Genomic DNA, 23,183 nt, shown 5'->3' with positions numbered 1-23,183 from the left:
GCCAGCACATTTGACTAATAAATCTACAGCATGCTGAAAATGTATCCACAAACAGAACTGTTAATGTTGTCAGTGGAAGAGTCAAGGAAGATGGCAGCCCTTCACCAAATGCCAGAATAAATAAGTGAACCCTTAAAAATAAGTTCAGTCTAAAACTAGCTTCTTACAATCTAGAGATCCTAACAGTGAACTCCACCACTATCCTTTCAGCAATAAAAATTGGTGCTTTGTACAGACCACTCTTGCTCCTAACAAGATAAACTAAGGCAAAGAATAACCCACTACCCAAATGAATAATCATGCTCCATAACTGAAAACTGCCAAAAGGAAGGAATAACAGTGACTTCATAGACCAACTCTGGTGGCTTTGGACATCCAATATGTTGCAATCTTTCTTGTCAAATCACCAAGACCACCATAAACCAAAACCAAATAAAAAGTCTAATAAATCTGAATGTTCTTAGCATAATGAGCTATGGAAAGAACAATCAGCCCTAAAGGAAACAGATTAATGCAGCATAGCAAGACAAAGCCCAAATGAGGCACATGGATTGAGGGAGAACAGGACATTAGAGCAAAAAGCAGGAAATGTACAGGATTTCAGAGGGCATCAGACCTTATAAAATAAGTTTCTTCATAAAGAAACAAAACCTAACTCCTGATATTTTAAAGTTGGGAGAGGAAAGATGGGCTTCTGGTGAAGGAATTGGGACTACCTTTTCACAGACAATCCAGGAAGTTTTTTTGAGAATGTCAGGGATACCTTCTTGGTACAAGTGCTGAAGGAACCGACCAGTGGCCAAGCGCAGCTTGACCTGCAGCTCACAAACAGTGAGGAACTAGTAGGGGAAGTAGAGGTGGGTGACAACCTGGGCAGCAGTGATTATGAGATGGTAGATTTCAGGATCCTGACAAAAGGAAGAAAGGAGAGTAGCAAAATACACACCCTGGACTTCAGAAAGGAGACTTTGGCTCCCTCATGGAATTGATGGGTAGAATCCCCTACGATGCTAACATGAACTAACAAAGGATGAATATAGGCAAGCAACACGGGAATGCAGGGGCAAGATTAGAAAGGCAAAGGCACAAAATGAGATCAAACTAGCTACAGGCATAAAGGGAAACAAGAAGACCTTTTATAAATACATTAAAAGCAAGAGGAAGACCAAGGACAGGGTAGGCCCACTGCTTAGTGAGGAGGGAGAAGCAGTAACAGGGAACTTGGAAATGGCGGAGATGCTCAATGACTTCTGTGTTTCGGTCTTCACCGAGAAGTCTGGAGGTGTGCCTAACGTAGTGAATACAAGCAGAGAGAGGGTAAGTTTAGAAGATAGGATACACAAAGAACAAGTTAAAAATCACTTAGGAAAGTTAGATGTCAGCAAGTCACCAGGTCCTGATGAAATGCATCCCAGGATACTCAAGGAGCTGATAGAGGAGGTATCTGAGCCTTTAGCTATGATCTTTGAAAAATCATGGCAGACAGGGGAGATTCCAGAAGACTGGAAAAGGGCAAATATTGTGCCCATCTATAAAAAGGGGAATAAGAACAACCCAGGAAACTACAGACCGGTCAGTTTAACGTCTGTCCCAGGGAAGATAATGGAGCAGGTAATTAAGGAAATCATATGCAAACACTTGGAAGGTAATAAAGTGATAGGGAATAGCCAGCATGGGTTTGTGAAGAACAAGTCATGCCAAACTAATCTGAAAGCTTTCTTTGATAAGATAACGAGCCTTGTGGATAAGGGAGAAGCGGTGGATGTCATATACCTAGACTTTAGTAAGGCATTTGATACGGTCTCGCATGATATTCTTATTGATAAACTAGGCAGATATAACTTAGATAGGGCCACGATAAGGTGGGTGCATAATTGGCTGGATAACCGTAGTCAGAGAGTTGTTGTTAACGGTTCTAAATCCTGCTGGAAAGGGATAACAAGTGGAGTTCCTCAAGGGTCTGTTTTGGGACCCGTACTGTTCAATATCTTCATCAATGATGTAGATATTGGGATAGAGAGTACGCTTATTAAGTTTGCAGATGATACCAAACTGGGTGGGGTTGCAACATCTTTGGAGGATAGGGACATAATTCAAAATGACCTTAGCAAGTTAGAGAAATGGTCAGAGGTAAACAGGATGAGGTTTAATAAAGAGAAATGCAAAGTGCTCCACTTAGGAAGGAACAATCAGTTCCATACATACAAGATGGGAAGCGACTGTCTAGGAAGAAGCATGGCGGAAAGGGATCGAGGGGTCATAGTGGACCACAAGTTGAATATGAGTCAACAGTGTGATGCTGTTGCAAAAAAAGCAAATATGATTCTAGGTTGTATCAACAGGTGTGTTGTAAGCAAAACTCGTGAAGTCATTCTGCCGCTCTACTCTGCACTAGTTAGGCCTCAGCTGGAGTACTGTGTCCAGTTCTGGGCGCCACATTTCAAGAAAGATGTGGAGAAATTGGAAAGGGTACAGAGAAGAGCGACAAGAATGATTAAAGGTTTAGAGAACATGACCTATGAAGCCAGGCTTCATGAACTGGGCTTGTTTAGTTTGGAAAAAAGAAGATTAAGGGGGGACATGATAGCGGTTTTCAAATATCTAAAAGGGTGTCACAAGGAGGAAGGAGAAAATTTGTTCCTCTTGGTTTCTGAGGACAGGACAAGGAGTAATGGGCTTAAAGTGCAGCAGGGGAGGTTTAGATTGGACATTAGGAAAACATTCCTAACTGTCAGGGTGGTCAAATATTGGAATAAATTGCCAAGGGAGGTGGTGGAATCTCCCTCTCTGGAGATATTTAAGAACAGGTTAGATAGATATCTGTCAGAGATGGTGTAGACGGAGCTTGATCCTGCCTTGAGGGCAGGGGGCTGGACTCTATGACCTCTCGAGGTCCCTTCCAGTCCTATTATTCTATGATTCTTATTAAAGGCACAGGAAGAAAAGCAAATGAAGTAGGCAACCAGATTGGCTTATCTGGGAAATCCTTGGTGAGCTTAACCACAAAAAGTAAGCTTACAAGAAGTGGAAACTTGGACAGATGACTTACTGGATGAGGGAGGTAATCTAGTGACAGATGATGTAGGAAAAGCTGAAGTACTCAATGCTTTCTTTGCCTCTGTCTTCACGGACAAGGTCAGCTCCCAGACTACTGCACTAGGCAACACAGTATGGGAAGGAGATGGGCAGCTCTTGGGTGGAGAAAGAACAGGTGAAGAACTATTTAGAAAAGCTAGGCATACACAAATCCATGAGTCTGGATTTAATGCATCCAAGGGTACTGAGGGAGTTGGCAAATGTCATTGCAGAACCTTTGGCTTTTATCTTTGAAAACTCGTGGCGATCAGGAGAGATCCCGGATGATTGGAAAAAGTAAAATGTAGTGCCCATCTTTAAAAAAGGGAAGAAGGACAATCCAGGGAACTACAGACCAGTCAGCCTCACATCAGGACCCAGAAAAAAAATCTGAATGATATCGACCAGGGACTGAAATCTGGACTCTGGTAGATATGCTTTGGCTTGGTCTCAGCCCCTATAATTTCTATCTTCTGTACTGGAGACAGAATTGATTTTGCCTCATTCAGGAGTAGGCCTAGTCTGTTGAATGTAGCTCTGATCGATTGGATTTGTGTGTCTATCTAGAGTCTGAAACAGCCTTTGATCAACCAATTGTGCAGATACAGGAACACCTGTATATGATGCTTGTGTAGAAATGCTGCTACAACCGACATGCATGTTGTGAAGACCCGAGGAGCTGAACAGCACAACTGTGAATTGGTAGTGGGAGTCGTTTACTATAAATCTGAATTATTTCCTGTGAGATGGCATGATGGATATGTGGAAATAGAGTGTCCTTTAAGTCAAGGGTAGTATATCAGTCTGATGGATCAAGGAATGGGATAATGGAGACCAGAGACACCATGCTGAAATTGAATTTATTTATGAATGCGTTGAGTTCTTACAGGTTGACGATGGACCTGAGACCATCCATGGCTTTCAGTATTAGGGTATGTCTACACTACAGCACTAAATCAAACTAACTTAGTTTGAATTAGTTAATTCGAACTAAGCTAATTCGAATTAGCGCATCTAGACTTAAAAACTAGTTCGAATTAGCATTTTGCTAATTCGAACTAGCATGTCCACACAGAGTGGACCCTGAACTGAGGTTAAGGATGGCCGGAAGCAGTGCTGGTAGGGCATCAGATTAGGACTTAGAGCGTGGAGCTGCTGTCTCAGGCTAGCCGAGGGCTGTGCTTAAAGGGACCCAACCCCCACCCCGGACAGACAGTTCTCAAGGGTTCCCCGCTTGCAAAGCAGTCCTGGCTTGGAGTGCCCTGAGTGCCCACACTCGGCACATCACAGCACTCGGCCATCAGCCCAGCTGCACTTGCCGCAGGCTGCCATCCGGAGGGGGGGTCAATCAAGGGGCTTCAGGAGAGCTTCCACCCCGAGGAGCCTGCAGAGCCAGCCCAGTCCTCCCCATCGGGGGCTCGTACCCCATTCCTCCCTCACCTCCTTCCACTTACCCCTTCCTAGACCCCCTTCCTGATGTACAAAATAAAGGACGTGTGTTCAAAAATAGAAACTCTCTTTAGTGAGCAAAACTCGGGGAGACTGGGAAAAGGAGGTGGGAGAGGGGAAGAGAGAGGGTGGGAGAGGGGAAGGCAACTAAAATGATCAGGGGTTTGGAACAGGTCCCATATGAAGAGAGGCTAAAGAGACTGGGACTTCTCAGCTTAGAAAAGAGGAGACTGAGGGGGGATATGATAGAGGTCTATAAAAGCATGAGTGGTGTGGAGAGGGTGCATAAAGAAAAGTTCTTCATTAGTTCCCATAATAGAAGGACTAGAGGACACCAAATGAAATGAATGGGTAGCAGGCTTCAAACTAATAACAGAAAGTTGTTCTTCACAAAGCAAATAATCAACCTGTGGAACTCCTTGCTGCAGGAGGCTGTGAAGGCTAGAACTAGAACAGTTTAAAGAGAAGTGAGATAAAGTTATGGAGGTTGGGTCCATGGCATGCTATTAGCCAGGGGGTAGAAATGGTGTCCCTGGCCTCTGTTTGTGGAAGGCTGGAGATGGATGGCACGAGACAAATGGCTTGGTCATTGTCTGCGGTCCATCCCCTCCAGGGTACCTAGTGTTGGCCACTGTTGGCAGACAGGCTACTGGGCTAGATGGACCTTTGGTCTTCTAAGCTCAGGGCTAAGGGTCGGGGGTCTCAGTGGACCACCTTGATTTTCATGCACAGCTGCTCCTGGGTGGCCAGGCTGGCAGCTCTCCTGCCCTTGATGGCCACTTTCCTCTGCCTAGTGCCGAGGTCGTGGATGAGGTCCACGATGTCTGCACTAGACCAGGTGGGCGCCCGCCTCTTGCAGACCTGGGCAGGCTCCTGGGAGCCGCCAGCCTGGTCCCGGGAAGAGGTGGAGGGCTGGGTGGCAGCGGGTGGCTGGCTTGTGCCGTGCCAGGTGCAGGGTCTGCTGGCTGGGTGCTGGCAGGCTTGCACCTGGCACGGGCACCGTAGCCAGCCCGTGCCCCTTTAAGGGCTCCGGGGCTGGGAGGGGGGCAGAAGAGTTTCCCTGGTGGTGCCCAGAGTGGCCACCAGGGAAAGCTGGGGAGGGCTAGCCTCCCACTAGTTCGAATTAAGTGGCTACACACCCCTTAATTCGAACTAGTTAATTCGAACTAGGAGTTAGTCCTCGTGGAATGAGGTTTACCTAGTTCAAATTAAGCGCTCCGCTAGTTCGAATTAAGTTTGAACTAGCGGTTCGTGTGTGTAGCGCCTATCAAAGTTAATTTGAACTAACGTCTGTTAGTTTGAATTAACTTTGTAGTGTAGACATACCCTTAGGAAGCATTGAAAGTAAAACTCCTTGCCCCTGAACACCTGAAGAATCATCTCTACTGCCCCTAGAAAGTCGGAGTGATTGCACCTCCTGTATGAGAAATTGCTCATTGAAAAGGGACAAGGAAGGGAGATGGAAAGGCGGGAGGGAAGAGAATTGGATGAGCACCTATAATGCTAAGCACTCAATGGTCTGAGGTAATTTGGGACTGAGCACAGTAGAAGGGGATAGTTGGGAATCAAAGGTAAGGTAATTTAGATCCAGAATGGGATCAGGTACACTGTCCTCGAGAGTACCTTCAAAAGGCTTATTTCAAACTGGAGGAATGTTTGGGCTGCCTACAGCCCTGGCCAGGGGAAGAGTGTTGTCTTTTCCTCCCACTGTGGTTCCTCCTCCGGAGGGAGTCTTGACAGCTGGTGGACTGGCAAGAACAAGCTGGGGGTTGAGGTTTGAAGTGCCTACATGTTGGTACCAGTGTATGAATATCCAGGGACTTCAGAGTGGCCCTGAAGTCCTTCAGACTAAAGGAGCCTCCTATCTATTTTTTTCAGAAAACAAGATAGGCTCCTTGAATAGCAGGTCTTGCAGCGTTTGTTAGACCTCATGAGGTAAACATGACACTTGAAGCCAGGTGCTCTCTCATAGCCATGGCTAAGGTGTGAGTCGCTGTGACTACCCTATCAAGAGCCACATGTAGTGATGCCCTTGACACCAGTTTACCTTCCTCCATGAAGGAGGTGAATTCCTGTTGAAAGTCTTGTGGTAGAAGTTCTGTGAATTCCAACAAGGTTGAGGAGGTGTTATGTGCACAATGGCTAATGATAAGTTTCAGCCCCCAATGGAGTATTCCTTCCTCCCAAAAATGTCCATTTTTTTGGCCTCTCTTTTTTGAGGCAAACTCTTGCACATCCACTACTAAAGAATTAGGGATACAAGTGTCCATATCCCTTAGAGGAGACAAAGATGCAATGCTCATTCCTCTTTACTGTAGGAACCAGAGAACTGGGGTTTGCCAGAGGGATCTGGTAGGGTCTGTAATGGTATGTGATAATGGGGAAGGCAATCTGAGATGGTCCTGAGAAGGAGAAGATATCCATTACAGGAGCTGCATCCTCGGTAACTTCCTAAGGCTTTGGGCTACCCTACACAGCAGCTGCTGCAAGGACCTGTTGTCCTCCTAAACTGGTGCTACACTGTCTCCTCTGGTGAAGAGGATGAGGTGATAGGATGGGGGGGGGGGGTTAGAGCCAAGTCACTGTCCTCTGCGCCTAGAGGGCCTTATTGTGAACGTAGAGGCTGTTTCACCCCTGCTACTGGGACAAGTCCTGAACTAGCAGCAGCGCCAAGGTGGACATCAGAGCCAATGCAAGAGGTGGAGTTGCTGGTGCTGGAGCAGTAGCAGTCAGTGCCAGAGCCAGTACCAAAGATGGGACAGGCATCAGCATTGCTGTCATCAGTGCCAAGGTCGAAGCTGGGGCATAGCATAGAGCCAAAGTGCCTATAGACAATGAGGGATCCCACAGTGCTGCAAATACTGACAGTGCCAATGATGCCAGCAATAATTCCACATGCTGGGGCAATTCAGGAAACCTCCAGCATTGAGGCTATCAACGTCAACCAGGCTCTGACACCTTAGGTTGAGCCTAATGAGAGGCCCAAAGGGTCCAAAAAAGGCAGCGAGGAAGATTCCACAGGAGTGGCCACTCCCAGAGAGGGGCTGACGATGGTGCCAAGACCTGGACCTTTTACTGCTGGATCTTCTTGAGCCGTAGGAGTCTGCATCAGATTCAGTCTCAGAGTCCGATGACCAAGGCAGTGAAGTACTGGGTAGTGCTAAGTGATGTGAATCCAGGGATCTGTACAATGCCACATCATGACTTGTCCTCAGTGGGGAAGTCTGCACCTGGAACGGAGAATGACATGGTAGAAGGAAGGGTTTACCATGAGATGGCACTGTTGGCCTAGCCAACAGGTGCCTTGGCCCTCCTGGAGGGGACTGATGTCATCATCTGTATCAACTCCCAGGCTGCCTCGAAGGTTCCTGGGGCTCAAGGGGAGTTGAACGTCTTGGTCATGTCGATCCAGGGAGCAGCGATGGGTTGGAGTTGACTGGACCTCCCCTGTGGGACAGGAGTCATTGTTCCCGCAGGCGCCATCTTGGTCTGCTGCTGTGGATGGTGTTTTAGCACAGCAGCTTGCCTCTTCTGAAAGTTGGAGGATCTGCCCCTTTCATTCCTCTGCACAGGGGATGTAGACTTGCACCAACTGCCTCTACAGTTGGTGCCATGGAAATGTCTGTCTCTACTTGTGCGTTGCAGGGCAAAAGTCAAATTAAGATATGCAACTTCAGCTATGTCAATTGAATAATTTAATTCGGCTTTTGGCACTGTCTACATAGAGGAAGTTTGAAGGAAGAACACTCTTCCTTTGACTTCCCTTACTTCTTGTAAAATGAGGGTTACAGAAGTCAGAGTAAGAAGTCCACAATCTCAAAATTATTTCAAAATAGCAGATTGCTGTGTAGACACACACACTGTAATTTTGAAATAAAGTCAATTATTCCAAAATAACACTGCTGTATAGACATACCCTAAGAGTCAATAATGACTAGAGTCAGTAACACAGCCCTGGAGTTTGAGGCAGCACAGCCTAATGCAGGGCTGGGCAAAATATGGCCTGGGGGCCAGATCTGGCCCTCCAACCCACCGAATCCAGCCCACTGACCACCCTGCTGACACTCTCAGGCACACGTAGCTACTGTGGTTTAAAATGCATCCCTTGCAGCTCTCTGCTCTGCAGGGAGAGGGAGGACGGCTGTGATCCCTCTGCCCCCACCCCAATCCTCAGCTCCTTTGGGCCAGAAACAACCGGCCAATAAAATCTGACCTCAGCCAATCTTTCAGCTCCTATTGGCTGAAAACAACCAGCCAATCGGGGCTGAGAGATTGGCCTGAGAGACTGGGACAGTGCAAGCCTCTCCCCCGCACCTGGAGTTGAGAGCCACGTGGAGGGAGGAGGCTTCATTTTCAAGCGGGCTGAGGCTGCAGCAGGCAGGGAGCCCAGCCTGCCGGCCAGGAGACACTTGGATAAACTGCTCCCAGTCAGCATCTGCCTCTGGCACCCCAACCCCTCCTGCACCCCAACTCCCTCCCTCAGATCACCATCCAAACCCTCTACACCCCCCGCCGCAGGGACAACTCACTCCCAGACCCTGTACCCCCTCTTACACTCCTACCCCAGGCCAGAATCCTCTCCTCCACCCACACTCCCTCCCTGACCCTACACCCCAGTTCCCTGACCCAGATCACAACCTCCTCCTCTACCCAAACACCTTCTCAGACCCCCACCATCTCCTGCACCCCAGTCCCTTACCCCATGCACCCAATCTCCAACCTAAACACCATCCCCCCTTGACAGAAAATTGTGGCCCTTGCCCATTTACCAAAATCTTGGAGTGGCCCCCCCACCAAAAATTATTGCCCACCCCTGGCCTAATGGCTACATCCACAGCAGCAGCTCCAATAGGGCAGTCCGGCCCCACCCAATTCCATTGGACCCCAATCCAGGGCCATGTCAGTGGGAGAGTGTCAAACACCCTCCCCCTTAAGCAGGAACCCATTGGGTGTTCTCTCTCGTTGGCTCTGCCGGCTCGATCCAGTTTCCTACATTGATGTCTCCCAGACAGCCAGTAGTCACACTCCTGAACAACCTCTTTAAACAAGGGCCAGTCTCGGCCTAGTACTATGGGGTCGGTTAGCCAGCGCACCACATGTTCTTGAAGGACTTCTTCCTAGGCATGGCACTCATGCCTTACCCAGGTAGTTGGATATGATCATATATCCCTGTGGATACATTGTAGATGGAGGCCAGGGACTAGTCGTTCTCGTATCATCATCTGGTTGCATCCAGAATTCTCCAAGGTAGTTGTCACCTTTCCTTTCATTGAGACCGCGGTCACTAGTTTCTCCGAGCTGGGTTTCCATGCCCAATACCTGGGAGACTGGATTTGGCCATAGCTACAGTCCATATACAGGCAGTCTTGTCCAAAGTGTCCCTCTTGACCACACTCCTAGCAACGGTTCCGTGTTCTGATGGTCTTTGGGCCTTCCTTAGCTGGGCCCTTGCCTACAGGGACTTGGTTAAATTGCTATCAGCACTCCGGATTGGTGATTTTGGCATGGCCAGGATACAAGGCGCATAGGCACCCATTCCCCAGAATCTCTCACTTCTTTAAGCTTTCCACCTATCGTGTTCAGGTCCAGGCCTCTTCTGCTGACTGGTAATCCTCCATTAGTGCCACTGTAATTGTTTTAGTGGTGATGGACCCATTCCCTTGCTCCTGCAGGGAGCACTTGTATAAGCTGCTCAAGAGCCACCACTTCTGCCATCTGAGGTCCTGTTAACTCCTCTGGGTTCAGCCACTTCCAGCAGTGGTCCCGTATGCATTGGGCCACAGCCTGTGGCTGAGCCTCTGTAGAGTATCTTTCCTTCAGCAGTTGCAGATGGTAAGTCTCTCTGCTGATACCCGTGTGGTCCAGTATAACTTCCTTCACCACTGTATAATGCAAAGCTTCTCATTTTGAGGTTACAGTAGACCATCTGCGCCTGTCCCATTAAATAAGAGACCAACTGCATAGCCCAGTGTTCCTGGGGTCAATGGGCAGCCGTAGCGTCCTGCTCCAAGTTAATTAAGAAAACTCAGGATGTCACTGGGCCCCATCTTCATCAACCATATTGGTAGGTCCATCAAAGTACCCACTCCCCCTACCTCCGTGGCAGCAGGTGCTAAGGGTCCACTAGCACTACTATCTGTTTGACCAATACCTCCTCTGGTTCTGGTGTTGAGTAGCCAGCTCAGGGAGCTGCTGTTGTTGCTATTCCTGATGCTGAGTCATCTGGAGTTGGTGCTGGCATGTCAACTGTTGTACCAACTGAGGTTGTTGCTGTTGAGTTGTCTGCTGTTGGTTCTCCACCATCCATATCAGGAGCTTCTCTGAGTTCATCTTCCTCCTATATCAGGGATAGGAGTGGGAGGGGGGCAGTTCTCTATCCCAGTCTTTCACCTGGACTTCTTAGCAAGTCCTGATTAGTACTCACATTCTCCTGAGGCCGTGCTGCCCAATGGCAATCCTCTATAAAATGGGCCTAGGGTTTAGGACAGTACAGCCCAATGGTTAGTCAGTAAGGGTATATCTACACTGCAGCACTATTTCGAGATACTTCCGGTATCCCGAAATAGCTATTCTGCATCTTTTAAACAAGCCTGTTACTTTGAAATAGCTTTTCAAAAAACGAGCTTGCTATTCAGACATCCCTGTAACTCTCGTTCCATGAGGATTAAGAGACATTTCAAAATAAGCTATTTTGAAATACATTCAAAATAAGCTATGCAATTTGTGTAGCTCAAATTGCATAGCTTATTTCAAGCTACAGATGCAGTGTAGACATCTGTAAGTGTCAACAATGGCTAATGGCCAGAGTCAGTAACATAGTCCTGGGTTTCAGGGCAGCACAGCCTAATGGCTAGAGACGCAGGTGTTTGGGGCAGCAGCCCCAGTAGGGTAGTCCAGGCCCACCTTATTTCATTGGACCCTGACCCAGGGCCATGTCAGTGGAAGAGTGATCCACCACTCGCTCAGGGGGGAATCCCATTGCAACAAGCTGAGCTCACTCAGGTTGGATATACCACTCGCATACCCTCCCTGGATCACTTCCTCCCAGTTTTGGCATTGGGGTGATCCTCATAGTTTCAGGGTCATCAGACTTTGCGGTACTAGTCTCATCCTGCAGTTCTGCTAGGTCTGGAGGCTCAATACAGTCTCCCAGGTCTCCAGCTCCTGTTATCTGGGTTTCTAGCTGGTCCTCCTCTGGAGCTCCTCTAGCAGGTTCTTTCTCTCCAGTGTCCAGTCCAGACTGAGCTAAGCTGCTCCCTCTTATACGACTCCAGCCATTGGAGCATACTCAGTATGGCTGGGGGCAGGACTTTCTCCACCCACATGGCATTAAGGCCTCCTGCCCCAGTGTGGGGTATATACCCCCTGTCACACACCCGCACAAATGAAACATTTTATGCTCCTCAGAAATCGAGAGTAGATTCTTTGGATGCTTACCTTTGGAATATGCCACAAGTGCTTTACATAGGGAAATAATTAAGAATATTAGTAAATATATGGCATTATTGAAAGAAATGCCACACATTTGCTCACTCAGTTTACAATTATCCCTTTGTTTCATACTGTGGCAGGGTCAGTCCCACTTCTGGGTCCCAGGCCTCTGGTCAGTCCATTGGAGGGTTGCCAGGTGTCCGGTATTGACCCGGAAAGTCCGGTATTTTCACCTCCTGTCCGGTAAAACAATTCAGAGAATTCTGGACACCTGAAATGTCCGGTATTTTCTGATTTTTTTCCCCTACCGGGAGCCGAAAATACTGAACACCTGGCAACCCTACGACACTCTCAGCAACCCAGTCCAGCCCTCCTCTTACCTGGTTCTGCAGGGAAGCTGCCTTTTTTCCCCTGTGGGTTTTTTTTGGGGGGGAGGAGGGGTTTGGTATTTTTGGTTAAACCATCTGGCAACCCTAGTCCATTGTCCTGCAGCCTATGTATTGTGGACTGGGCCCTGTCTGCCCTAAACAGGGTTCTCTGACTCTCCTTTACAAGTTCCTCTACTTTCCAAACTCTTCCTCCACTCTCTCTAGGCCTCCCCCACAGGGAAGGCCTTTAAAGAGGTGCAGTGGCAGCCTGAAGTCAGCTCAGTTGGTCCTTAATTGATTTCTAGCATCCCTGTCTCAGCTGCTCCTAATTAACCAGGGCCCTTGCTGTTTTTCAGAGCTGTCTCTCTCCCCTTCTAATCAAGCCCTCTAATCTGCCCTGTCACAATACAAACAAACCAAATACACAACAAAATTTCTTCAGATAAAAAAAGAAATACAAAAAAATCTGGTACACAGTGATATTATGATACCAGTTTAAGGCAATTTAAAAGTGAAAGGCCGTAATACACTGTCTTTATCCAAGTTTGAAGTCAGCAATGACCACAGGTCATATTCAATAGTGAGATGCAGACTTTGGGTGAACAAGTCTACAGAGGCTTCTCTGACTATGGATATTTTCTACATCATCCCTTACCCTTTCATAGCAAGAAGGCATAATGCATGTGGTAATGGTCAATGTCCATTTGGATAAGTACACCACATAAAAAAGAAGAAATGTCTCACAAACTTTCTGCACCCAGATTCCCAGGCACAGCTTAAACACCGGGCCAAACAGTATGAATATCAGTCACAGAAACTACAGAGCAGGAACAACAAATCTTGGAATATGACTAAAAAGAGTCTAGCGGTAGGAATATATTACCAACCATTTGACCAGGATGGAGATAGTGACTGTGAAATGGTCATGAAGATTAGAAAAGCTACAAAGCCAAAAAATCCAATAATAATGGGAGATTTCAACTATCCTCATCGTGACATACATCACCTCAGGAAGGGAGGTAGAGATAAAATATCTAGACATCACCAGGCCTTCTGGTAGCAAATCTGGGTCCCAAGGCAAAATAGTCAATAAGCCCCCCAAGCACACACACACAAGCCATGTTCACATGGGCAGTCCTGCACTTGCGCTGGCTGGTAGCCAACAAGCTGCTTAAATGTGCTCTTCTGGCATGACCAGAGCTTCCACATGCCTACCTGGCAGGGCTGCCAACTGTCTTACTGTAAAAACCCAAAGACTCACGTCCCACCCCTGCCCCGTCCCTGAAGCCACACCCCTGTCCTGCCCCTTCTCCGAAGCCCTACCCCCCACTCTATCCCTCCTCACTCCATCCCTGGCTGTCCCCGTCTTCACTTAAAAGGCTGGGGTAGAGGATTGGGGTGTAGAGGAGGGTGCGGGGTATGGATTCTGGGAAGGAGTTTAGGTGTGGGAGAAAGTGCGGGGTATCATGGCTCAACAGCAGAGTAAAAGAAGTACTGAGAGGAAAAGGGCATCGTTTCAAAATTGGAGGTCAAATCCTGGTGAGGACAACAGAAAGGAGCACAAACTGTGGCAAGGCAAATGTAAAAGTGTAATAAGTTAGGCCAAGAAAGAATTTCAAGAGCAACTAGCTAAAGACACAAACACTATCAGCATTTTTTGAATACATCAGAAGCAAAAAGCCTGTCAGTCAGTGGGGCTACTGGATAATCAAGGCACTAAAGAAACACTCAAGGAAGACAGGCCATTGTGAAGAAACGAAATACATGTTGACACATATTTTCAAGGCAAAGGCTACAGGAGGAAATCCGCACACATGAGCTGTTTTTTTTAGATGACAAATATCATAATGCCACTACAGGCAGTCCCCGGGTTACATGGATCCGACTTACATCGGATCCCTACTTACAAACGGGGTGAGGCAACCCCGCACTAGCTGCTTCCCCCCAGCAGACCAGGGAGACGCGAAGCTAGCGCCCCCCCCCCCCAGCAGACCAGGGAGACGCGGGGCGGCTTTTCTCAGCAGACACCTCCGCTTGAGAATAAAGGACTGAGGGAAGTGAGGTGTGGGAGAATAAAACTGAGCTCTGGAGAAATGTTTGGCTAGAGTTTCCCCTACAATATGTACCAGTTCCGACTTACATACAAATTCAACTTAAGAACAAACCTACAGTCCCTATCTTGTACGTAACCCGGGGACTGCCTGTATATAAATCCATGGTATTCCTTGAATATTGTGTGCTGTCCTGGTCAATGTATCTCAAAGAAGACATATTGGAACTGGAAAAAGTGCATAAAAGTGTGACAGAAATGCTTAGGAATATGAAACAACTTCCACCAGAGGTGAGATTAAATAAACTAGAATTATTCATTTTAGAAAAAAAGATGACCAAGAGAGGACATGAAAATAGAGAAAGTGAATAGGGAAGTGTTATTTACCCCTTCCCATAACAAAAGAAGTACGAGTCACCTGACAAATTTAATAGGCAGCAGGTTTAAAGAAAACTTCAGGAAGTACTTAACACAAAGCACAGCCAACTGTTGAACTTGTTGCCATGAGACGTTGTGAAAGCCAAAAGTATCACTGGGTTTAAAAAAGATTTAGTTAAGTTAATCAATGGCTTGAAGTCGAGATAATCAGGGACCCATAGGATTGCCAGGTGTACAGTTTTGAACCAGACAGTTCGGGAAACAAATTGCGAAAATATAACTGAGAAAATATAAATGTCTAGTATTTTCTAAATAAGATGTAATGTAGATTGTGATGTAATGTCAAGCGTGTCTGGTATTTTTGTTGAAACCATCTGGCAACCCTAGGGACCTAATTCCATGTTCCGGATATCTCTAAAGCTCCAACTGTTAAAAGCTGGAACTGGATGACAGGAGATAGATCACTTGAAATTGCCTTCATTATCTCTGAAGTATCTGACATTGGTCACTGTCACACACAGGATACAGGATTAGTCCATTGGTTTGACCCAATATGGCTATTCTTATGCCCCCACTCCAGAAGACAAAAGATCCTGACAGAGTGCCATCAAAATAGTTGGGCTTCTGTTAAAACAAAGCCTTGATTTACTTGTAAACAAATTATAACATTGTGGATGCAATGAAGGTATCCATGCCCTGTTGTAGCAACGTATCATAGCTCTTCCTGAGACAGTAACGTGCTTACATTCACGTGCAGCACTGCATATGAGAAAGAAACTCCAAATCATAGAATCAAGCATAGAATCAATACTAGCACTGGAAGGGACCTAGAGAGGTCATCGAGTCCAGTCCCCTGCCCTCATGGCAGGACCAAATACTGTCTAGACCAGGGGTTCCCAAACTTTTTGACATGGGGACCAGTAAATCCATTCACAAGCTTTTGGAGGACTGGTAGCATTCATTTGCATATTTGCATATTCATTAAGCAAATGATGAATATTCAAATAAGTTGTTTCTGGTCCTCCCAAAGCCCCCAGTGCCAGCATTAGCAAAGCTTTTGATACAGTCACCCACAATATTCTTGCCAGCAAGTTAAGAGAATATGGATTGGATAAATGGACTGTAAGATGGATAGAAAGCTGGGTTTCCCAAACTTTTTACTTTAGTTGGAACCCATTTTTTTCAGTACTGTTTTTTGCCGCCCAAAAATATAAATGCATATAAAAAAAGAATGAAAAATGAATACATTTTCAGTGTTTCGCCAGCTGCATCCTCCACCCAGCCTGGGCTAGGGCTTGGGGGACCTGGCGCCACATGAGCACTCCAGGAGGCAGGAGCAGGATCAGATTGGGGGTAGGGTAGGAGGGAGGGTGCAAGGAAGGGTAGGGTTGCCAGGTGTCCAGTTTTGTACTGGACAGTCCGGTATTTGAAGGTTTTGTCCGGGAAAGAAATTGAGAAAATACCAGACATATAAAATGCCTGGTATTTTCTAATTAGGTAAGTTTGATTATAATTAGGTGTATCAGTCCTTAGCTGCGAACTGCCTGGCTGGTAAATGTGCTCACGCTGCCTGAGTATGTCTACCTGCCAGGCAGTTTGCAACTACTCGAGGGAGGGTATGTGGGCGGGAGTGGAGGCAAAATGGAATCCCCAGCCAGACTCACTTGTCTGCAAGGGTCTGCATGTGCCCAGGTCAGTCCCGCTCCCCCCACCCCCCACTTCTCCTCCCGATCTCCCCAGTCCAGCCCTGCTGCCCCCATCCAGCCCTGCTTCCGGTGGCCGGTTCCCTCCCACCCCCACCAATCTCCCCCGGTCAGCCCCACCAATCTCCCCCGGTCAGCCCCGCTCCCCCGACGACCTTCCCCGACCAGCCCCACTGCCTCCGTCCAGCCCTGCTTCCGGCAGCTGGTTCTCCCATCCTCCTCCTCCTGATCTCCCCCGGCCAGCAGCCCCGACTCCTGTCCAGCCCTGGTTCCGCCGCCTGCCCTCCCCGATCTCCGCCGGACAGCCCCGCTACCCCAACCCTGCTTCTGCTGCCTGCCTGCCCGCCTCCTCCCCCCCCATCTCCGTGGGACAGCCCCGCTACCTCCAACTCTGCTTCCACTACCCGCCTGCCCAGATCTCCACAGGACAGCCCCGCTGCCCCCAATCCTGCTTCCCGGCGGCCGGTTCCCACCCCTCCCCCCTCCAAGCTCGCCTCGCTCGGCCCGGTATTTTTTTCCCGCAGCTCGGTACCAGGCCGAGGCCCATAGGTTAAGCCTATTGCTTCTTGTTCTATCCTCAGAGGCCAAGATGAACAAGTTTTCTCCCTCCTCCTTATGACACCCTTTTAGATACCTGAAAACGGCTCTCATGTTCCCCCTCAGTCTTCTCTCTTCCAAACTAAACTAACCCAATTCCTTCAGCCTTCCCTCATAGGTCATGTTCTCTAGACCTTTAATCATTCTTGTTACTCTTCTCTGGACCCTCTCCAATTTCTCCACATACTTCTTGAAATGCGGTGCCCAGAACTGGACATAATACTCCAACTGAGACCTAACCAGCGCAGAGTAGAGCGGAAGAATGACTTCTCGTGTCTTGCTCACAACACACCTCTTAATGCATCCCAGAATCACGTTTGCAACAGCATCACACTGCTGACTTATATTCAGCTTGTGGTCCACTATAACCCCTAGATCCCTTTCTGCCATACTCCTTCCCAGACAGTCGCTTCCCATTCTGTATGCGTGAAACTGATTGTTCCTTCCTAAGTGGAGCACTTTGCATTTGTCTTTATTAAACTTCATCCTGTTTACCTCAGACCATTTCTCCAAGTTGTCCAGATCATTTTGAATTATGACCCTATCCTCCAGATTAATCGCAACCCTCCCACCTTGGTATCACCTACAAATGTAATAAGCGTATTTTCTATGCCAATATCTAAATCATTGATGAAGATCTTGAACAGAGCCGGTCCCAAAACAGACCCCTGCGGAACCCCACTTTCTAGCAGGATAGTGAACCGTTAATAACTACTCTCTGAGTATGGTTATCCAGCCAGTTATGCACCCACCTTATAGTAGCCTCATCTAAGTTGTGCTGAACCGCAACAAAAACTATCAAAGTTCACAAATAATATTACGAAAAACTTAATAACAATAGGATAGTTAAGCTCTGGAACAGGCTTCCAAGAGAGTTTTGGAATGCCTCTCACTAGGGCTTTTTCAGGACAGGCTGGACAAACTCTTGTAGGGGTAATATAAGCATAGTTTGGTCCTGCCACAGTGTTGGGGGCTGGACTAGATGATCGCTCTAGGTCCCTTCCAATTCTACAGTTCTGTTATACTATTAATACTTAAAGATTATGTGGATTTATTCTGATCTGGATCACACAGTTACAGTGATTAATCCAATGAATTATCAAGATCCTCACAGCCCCACAAACTTCTTAAAAGTGACGTATTGCAAGTATTCCAGAAACACATCACATTTCAGCAAGGCCATATCTACATTAGGAAATTATTCTGAAATGACTAAATTTGATTTATGAACTCCCAATTTAACAAATTCGAACTTGTGTGTCCTCACTATGGGGAAGCATCAAAATTAGTATGAAGCAGGCTCCGTTAATGTGGACATGCTACCTCAGACTTAGAGTCCCAGGAAGCACTGGGGAGCTGTGGGAGGCTTCCTGGAGGCAAAACAGTTTGAATTAGCAGCACCAGCATGTTCATGCTAACATTATTTCAGACTTGCAAGTTTAGTATTAGCATTATTCCTCATGAAAAGCAGGACTACAGAGTTCAAATTCCATGACCCCTTATTCCGGAATAACGGGCTTGGTAGTGTGGACGCACTGCTTACTAATTTGAATATAGGGGGTTATTTCAGATTGAGGTCCTAGTGTAGACCAGGTGTAACTGTAAGATTTGTTCTCCTCCCTCCATCTCCCATTAGATATAATGACCCCGAAGCAAGCCCTATTTTAAATAATTAGATCCAATATGTTAATACATGATTTTGTCTTTCATTCCTGTTCTAGTTGCCACAGCTGCAGCAATCAACATTCATAGAAAATCACAATCACTTTATATAACAAAACAGCGTATTTAAACACCACTTATGGAACCAAAGATTTTAGTGGCACTTAAAAGTATATGGCATGGCTGTATTTAATTTATATCCAATATTTCTGAAGTCTGGAAAATACAAACAAACCTGATATCAGCATGCAAAGTGGGTATAAAATCACTACCTTAATGCAAGTAAGTGGTGAAGTCTAATTTGGAAGCATTTAATGTTCATTTGGTAAAGAGTTAAATGATTTATACGATGCAAAGCCAGGGGATATCAGCCCCAGGATTTCCTGACTGTGTAGAAGACAGATTTAAATACTAACATCCTAGACATTTGAAGCTCAGGTGTTACTCCATTTCTTTAAAACTCATTTGATCTCCTTAGATAGGTTCACAGTGATTTTTATTTTGTTTTTTTATTTGTTTTCTCCTAGGGTGAATTTAAATTAACCACTATTTAGTTGGGGATGATCCTGCTTCAAGCAGGGGGATTGAATTAGATGACTTCCTGAGGTCTCTTCCAACCGTAATGATTCTATGATTAAAAGCTTCAGAGGGGGAGCGGAGTTAGTCTGTAACTGAAAAAACTTAACACACAACAAATGGTCTATTAGCACCTTAAATACTAACAAAACACGTAGATGGTATCACGAACTTTCTTGGGTACAACCCACTATTCGTCGATTCAATGATGATTATACTTCGCTATGGATTCCCCTGGGCCATAAAAATAACTTCTTCATGTTTCTAGTTCAACCAAAGTTAATATGGTTGCATTTTATTCACTCCCTGTTTGCAGAATTATCGATGCCAAAAGCGTAAATTTGCAAGAATCTGAAGAGCCTATGTAGCAACATAAAATCAATAGGAACATGCTATTACTGCAATGATTTCCAGTTGATATCCAGTACTTTATTGCCATATTTTGAGAATTTTTGTGTACATCTAGTATTCCTTGACAGTTATATATCCCACACAGCACCACAACTATAAAATAACCTAGTCATTAATTTGCTATTGTTATTTGTTAATTCATATAAATTGCCCGACTCTTGCATATATTATTCATATGAAACATAATCCTTAAAATTGCACAAATCAGGATTATTAATTCAGCCCAAAATTTATTCTAATTTTCTTGGTAGTGGATTATATGGTAGTCATAAAATATTCTCTCTCCCCAAACGCTGTATGAATAATACTTGACACTCACCTTAAGCTTGATTGTCCCTTTATCTAAAAGAGAAAAAGAGAGCTTATGTTATTCTCTCTGATTTAAAGAACTTACTTCTAAAACAAGTAGAGCTCAGAGAAGGAAACCATCATGATGCCTCCAGCTGACGAGTCCCTGGATTATGGTTTGATTTAGGTGACATAATTTACGTGGATAATTTTCTCTGCACTGTGCAAAGCCATGGGTATGCGGGAAGGAAACCACAGAAAGTAGAGCGATTCAGTATAAACTTGTCCTGATTGGGTATGTTAATTCATAAAAAATTTTCAAAGTAAATTGCAAAGTGCTCAATGATTAGAGTATGCAACTAAGGTTGGAATTGGCCACATAACCGTGTGGATAACTGTTCTCAAAGTAGGTATCTGGAGGGCAAAACAAGTGGGTTCCACAGGGATCAGTTTTGGGATTGGTTCTGTTCAATATTTTCATCAATGATTTACATAATGGCATAGAGAATATGCTTATAAAGTTTTTGGATGATACCAAGCTGAGAGGGGTTGCACGTGTTTTGGAGGATAGGGTTATAATTCAAAATGGACAAACTGGAGAAACAGTCTGAGGCAAATAGGATGAAATTCATTAAAGACAAATGCAAAGTACTCCACTTAGGCTGTGTCCAGACTCAAGGTTTTTTTTGAAAAAAGTAGCCTTTTTTCGAAAAAACTTCACCTGCATCTAGACTACAGCCGCGTTCTTTTGAAATTAAATCGAAAGAATGCGGCTTTTCTTTCGACGGTGGAAAACCTCATTTCACGAGGAAGAACGCCTTTTTTCGAAAGTGCTCTTTCGAAAAAAGGCGTTCTTGAATGCAAACAGGGCTTTTTCGAAAGAGAGCATCCAGACTGCCTGGGTGCTCTCTTTCGAAAAAGTGGCTTGCTTTTTCGAAAGTACTGCTTGCAGTCTAGACGCTCTTTTTCGAAAGAAGCTTTTTCGAAAGTACCTTTCGAAAAAGCCTCTTTTGAAAGAGGCTTGCAGTCTAGACGTAGCCTTAGGGAGGAACAATCAGTTTCACACATACAAAATGGGAAAGAGTACTGCAGAAAGGAGTATGGCAGAAAGGAGACTGTCTAGGAAGGAGTAGTGCAGAAAGAGATCTAAGAGTCATAGTGGTCCACAAGTCAACAAGGTGACACTGTTTCAAAAAAAAAAAAAAAAAAGCAAACATGATTCTGGGATGCATTAACAGGAGTGTTGTGAGCAAGCACAGGAAATAATGTTTCCACTCCACTCTGTGCCTTAGCTGGAGTACCGTGTCCAGTTCTGAGCACCACATTTCAGGAAAGATATAAAGAAATTGAAGGAGGTCCAGAGAAGAGCAACAAAAATGATTAAAGGTCTAGAAAATGTAACCAAAGAGGGAAAACTGAAAGAATTGGATTTGTATAGTTTAGAAAAGAGAAGACTGAGAGGGGACATAATATGAGCTTTCAATGGTATTACACGAAGGAGGGAGAAAAATACTCTCAACTTCTGATGATAGGACAAGAAGCAATGAACTTAACTTATAGCAAGGGAGATTTAGGTTGGACATTAGGAAATCTCCATCACTGAAAATATTTAAGAGCAGGTTATATAAACACCTGTCAGGGATGATGTAGATGGTGCTTGGTCCAGCCATGAGTGCAGGGGACTGGACTTGATGACCTCTTGCAGTTCTTAGTATTCTATGGGTATGTCTAGACTACATGACTCCGCGCTGTGCTGATCAGCTGTTTGGCAGCACAGCGGGGCAGTCTGGAAGTGCCACGGTCGACAAGGGAAGCCTTTGTCGACCGCTCTGGTAAGCCTCATTTCACGAGGCATCCCGGAACGGTCAACAAAGGCTTCCCTTGTCGACCGCGGCGCTTCCAGACTGCCCCGCTGTGCCGCTGTGCCACTGTGCCACCAAACAGCTGATTGGCCCAGCGTGGTAGCCATTTTGATGTAAATGAAGCAGCGATTATTTAAATCACCACTTCATTTTCCTGTGTCTAGTAAACTCATCTACGTCGACGGAGCCATGTAATCTAGACATACCCTGTGATTCTATGATTTTTCCTCTAATTCAACCTTACTTTTTAATCCCATATACAATACCAATGGAAATCTAGATGTCAATGGAGACCACTTGAATACTAATGCATCACATCTAAGCTCTCCATATATCTCAGTGTTTCAAAGACATCAGTGTTGAGCACTTTAGACCCCACAAACCAGAGCCACGCCAATGTAATCAAAGCTGGGAACATTCTACACCAATATATGGTTTACAAATTATTATGGTTCTAGCTTCAAAGTGATCAGAAATCATTCTCTAAAAGATGTTGAAGAGCTCCCCCCAGCCTTTTGGCTTGTACACTACCTCTTGCTCAGTTTCCCATAAATGAAACTTACTCAGAACTGCTCCATGGCCTCGTGCCACTGTTTCTCCTTTGACCACTAGTTGAATCTGAACTGTTGTTTCCTTGATTGAGTTAAAGATGGTCACGCTGATAGCTTCCTCTATGCCTGATCGGAAAACAGAAGGTGCTGCTATCAAATAGCCCCTGGAAAATAAGGTTAGAAGTGGATAGTCAATGAAAACAGCAGCAAATTGTGAGGTGATCAAGGTGCCAAACACCATGAAACTATTTAAAATATTGTCATAAAGAAAAGAGCAAAATACTCTGTAACACAGTCTTCTACAGCAGGAGTGGGAAATAATTTTTGCAACATTTTTAAAGTAGCCCCAGGCCAGCCCAGAAGGGGCGGGGCCTAAATGGGAAGGGGCAGGGCTACCCCACCCCCAGACCAATCAGGGCCTGTGGGAAAGGGAGCGGGGGAAGCCTCTTCCTGCCCTGCAAGGAGCACATGGCACTTTGAAGTCTCTTCCGCTCTCCCCCCCACCCTGTGAGCAGCGCACTGAGCTTCAAAGCGCCACATGCTCCTGGCAGCGCAGGAGGAGGCTTCACATGCTCCCCTACCCTCAGGCCAATTAAAGCCTGGGGGTGGGCGAGTGCGCTAAGCCTTCTCCGCACTGCCCTTACCCTGCGAGCAGCGTACGGCACTTTGAATCACCGCACGCTGCTCGCAGGGGCTCCCCCACCCCCAGACTTTGGGGGCTCCTCCACCCCCAGACTCTAATTGGCCTTGGGGCGGGGGAGCAGCAAGGCCTCCGTGGGCCG

At 46.1% G+C, this 23,183-nt stretch overlaps 1 protein-coding gene across 4 annotated transcripts in view; it reads right to left on the bottom strand.

Annotated features, from left to right (window-relative positions):
• Window positions 1-23,183, bottom strand: part of CPAMD8 (C3 and PZP like alpha-2-macroglobulin domain containing 8) — a 171,509-nt gene that overhangs the window by 144,516 nt on the left and 3,810 nt on the right. For all 4 annotated transcript variants that reach the window (XR_012896754.1, XM_075903346.1, XM_075903344.1 and 1 more), the window contains exons 2-3: window positions 22,414-22,565; window positions 20,020-20,042 (exon numbers count right to left, since the gene is read on the bottom strand). Coding sequence is in view for 3 of the 4 variants with exons in the window: in XM_075903346.1 (XP_075759461.1) it covers window positions 20,020-20,042; window positions 22,414-22,565 (175 nt within the window). In the remaining variant the exon portion in view is untranslated. The remainder of the gene's footprint in view (window positions 1-20,019; window positions 20,043-22,413; window positions 22,566-23,183) is intronic.

This window comes from Pelodiscus sinensis, chromosome 19 (genome assembly GCF_049634645.1).
Source record: "Pelodiscus sinensis isolate JC-2024 chromosome 19, ASM4963464v1, whole genome shotgun sequence".
In the NCBI taxonomy this organism is placed as follows: domain Eukaryota; kingdom Metazoa; phylum Chordata; order Testudines; family Trionychidae; genus Pelodiscus; species Pelodiscus sinensis.
Note: the sequence above shows the minus strand (reverse complement) of the source record. Positions and strands in the feature narration are given on the sequence as shown.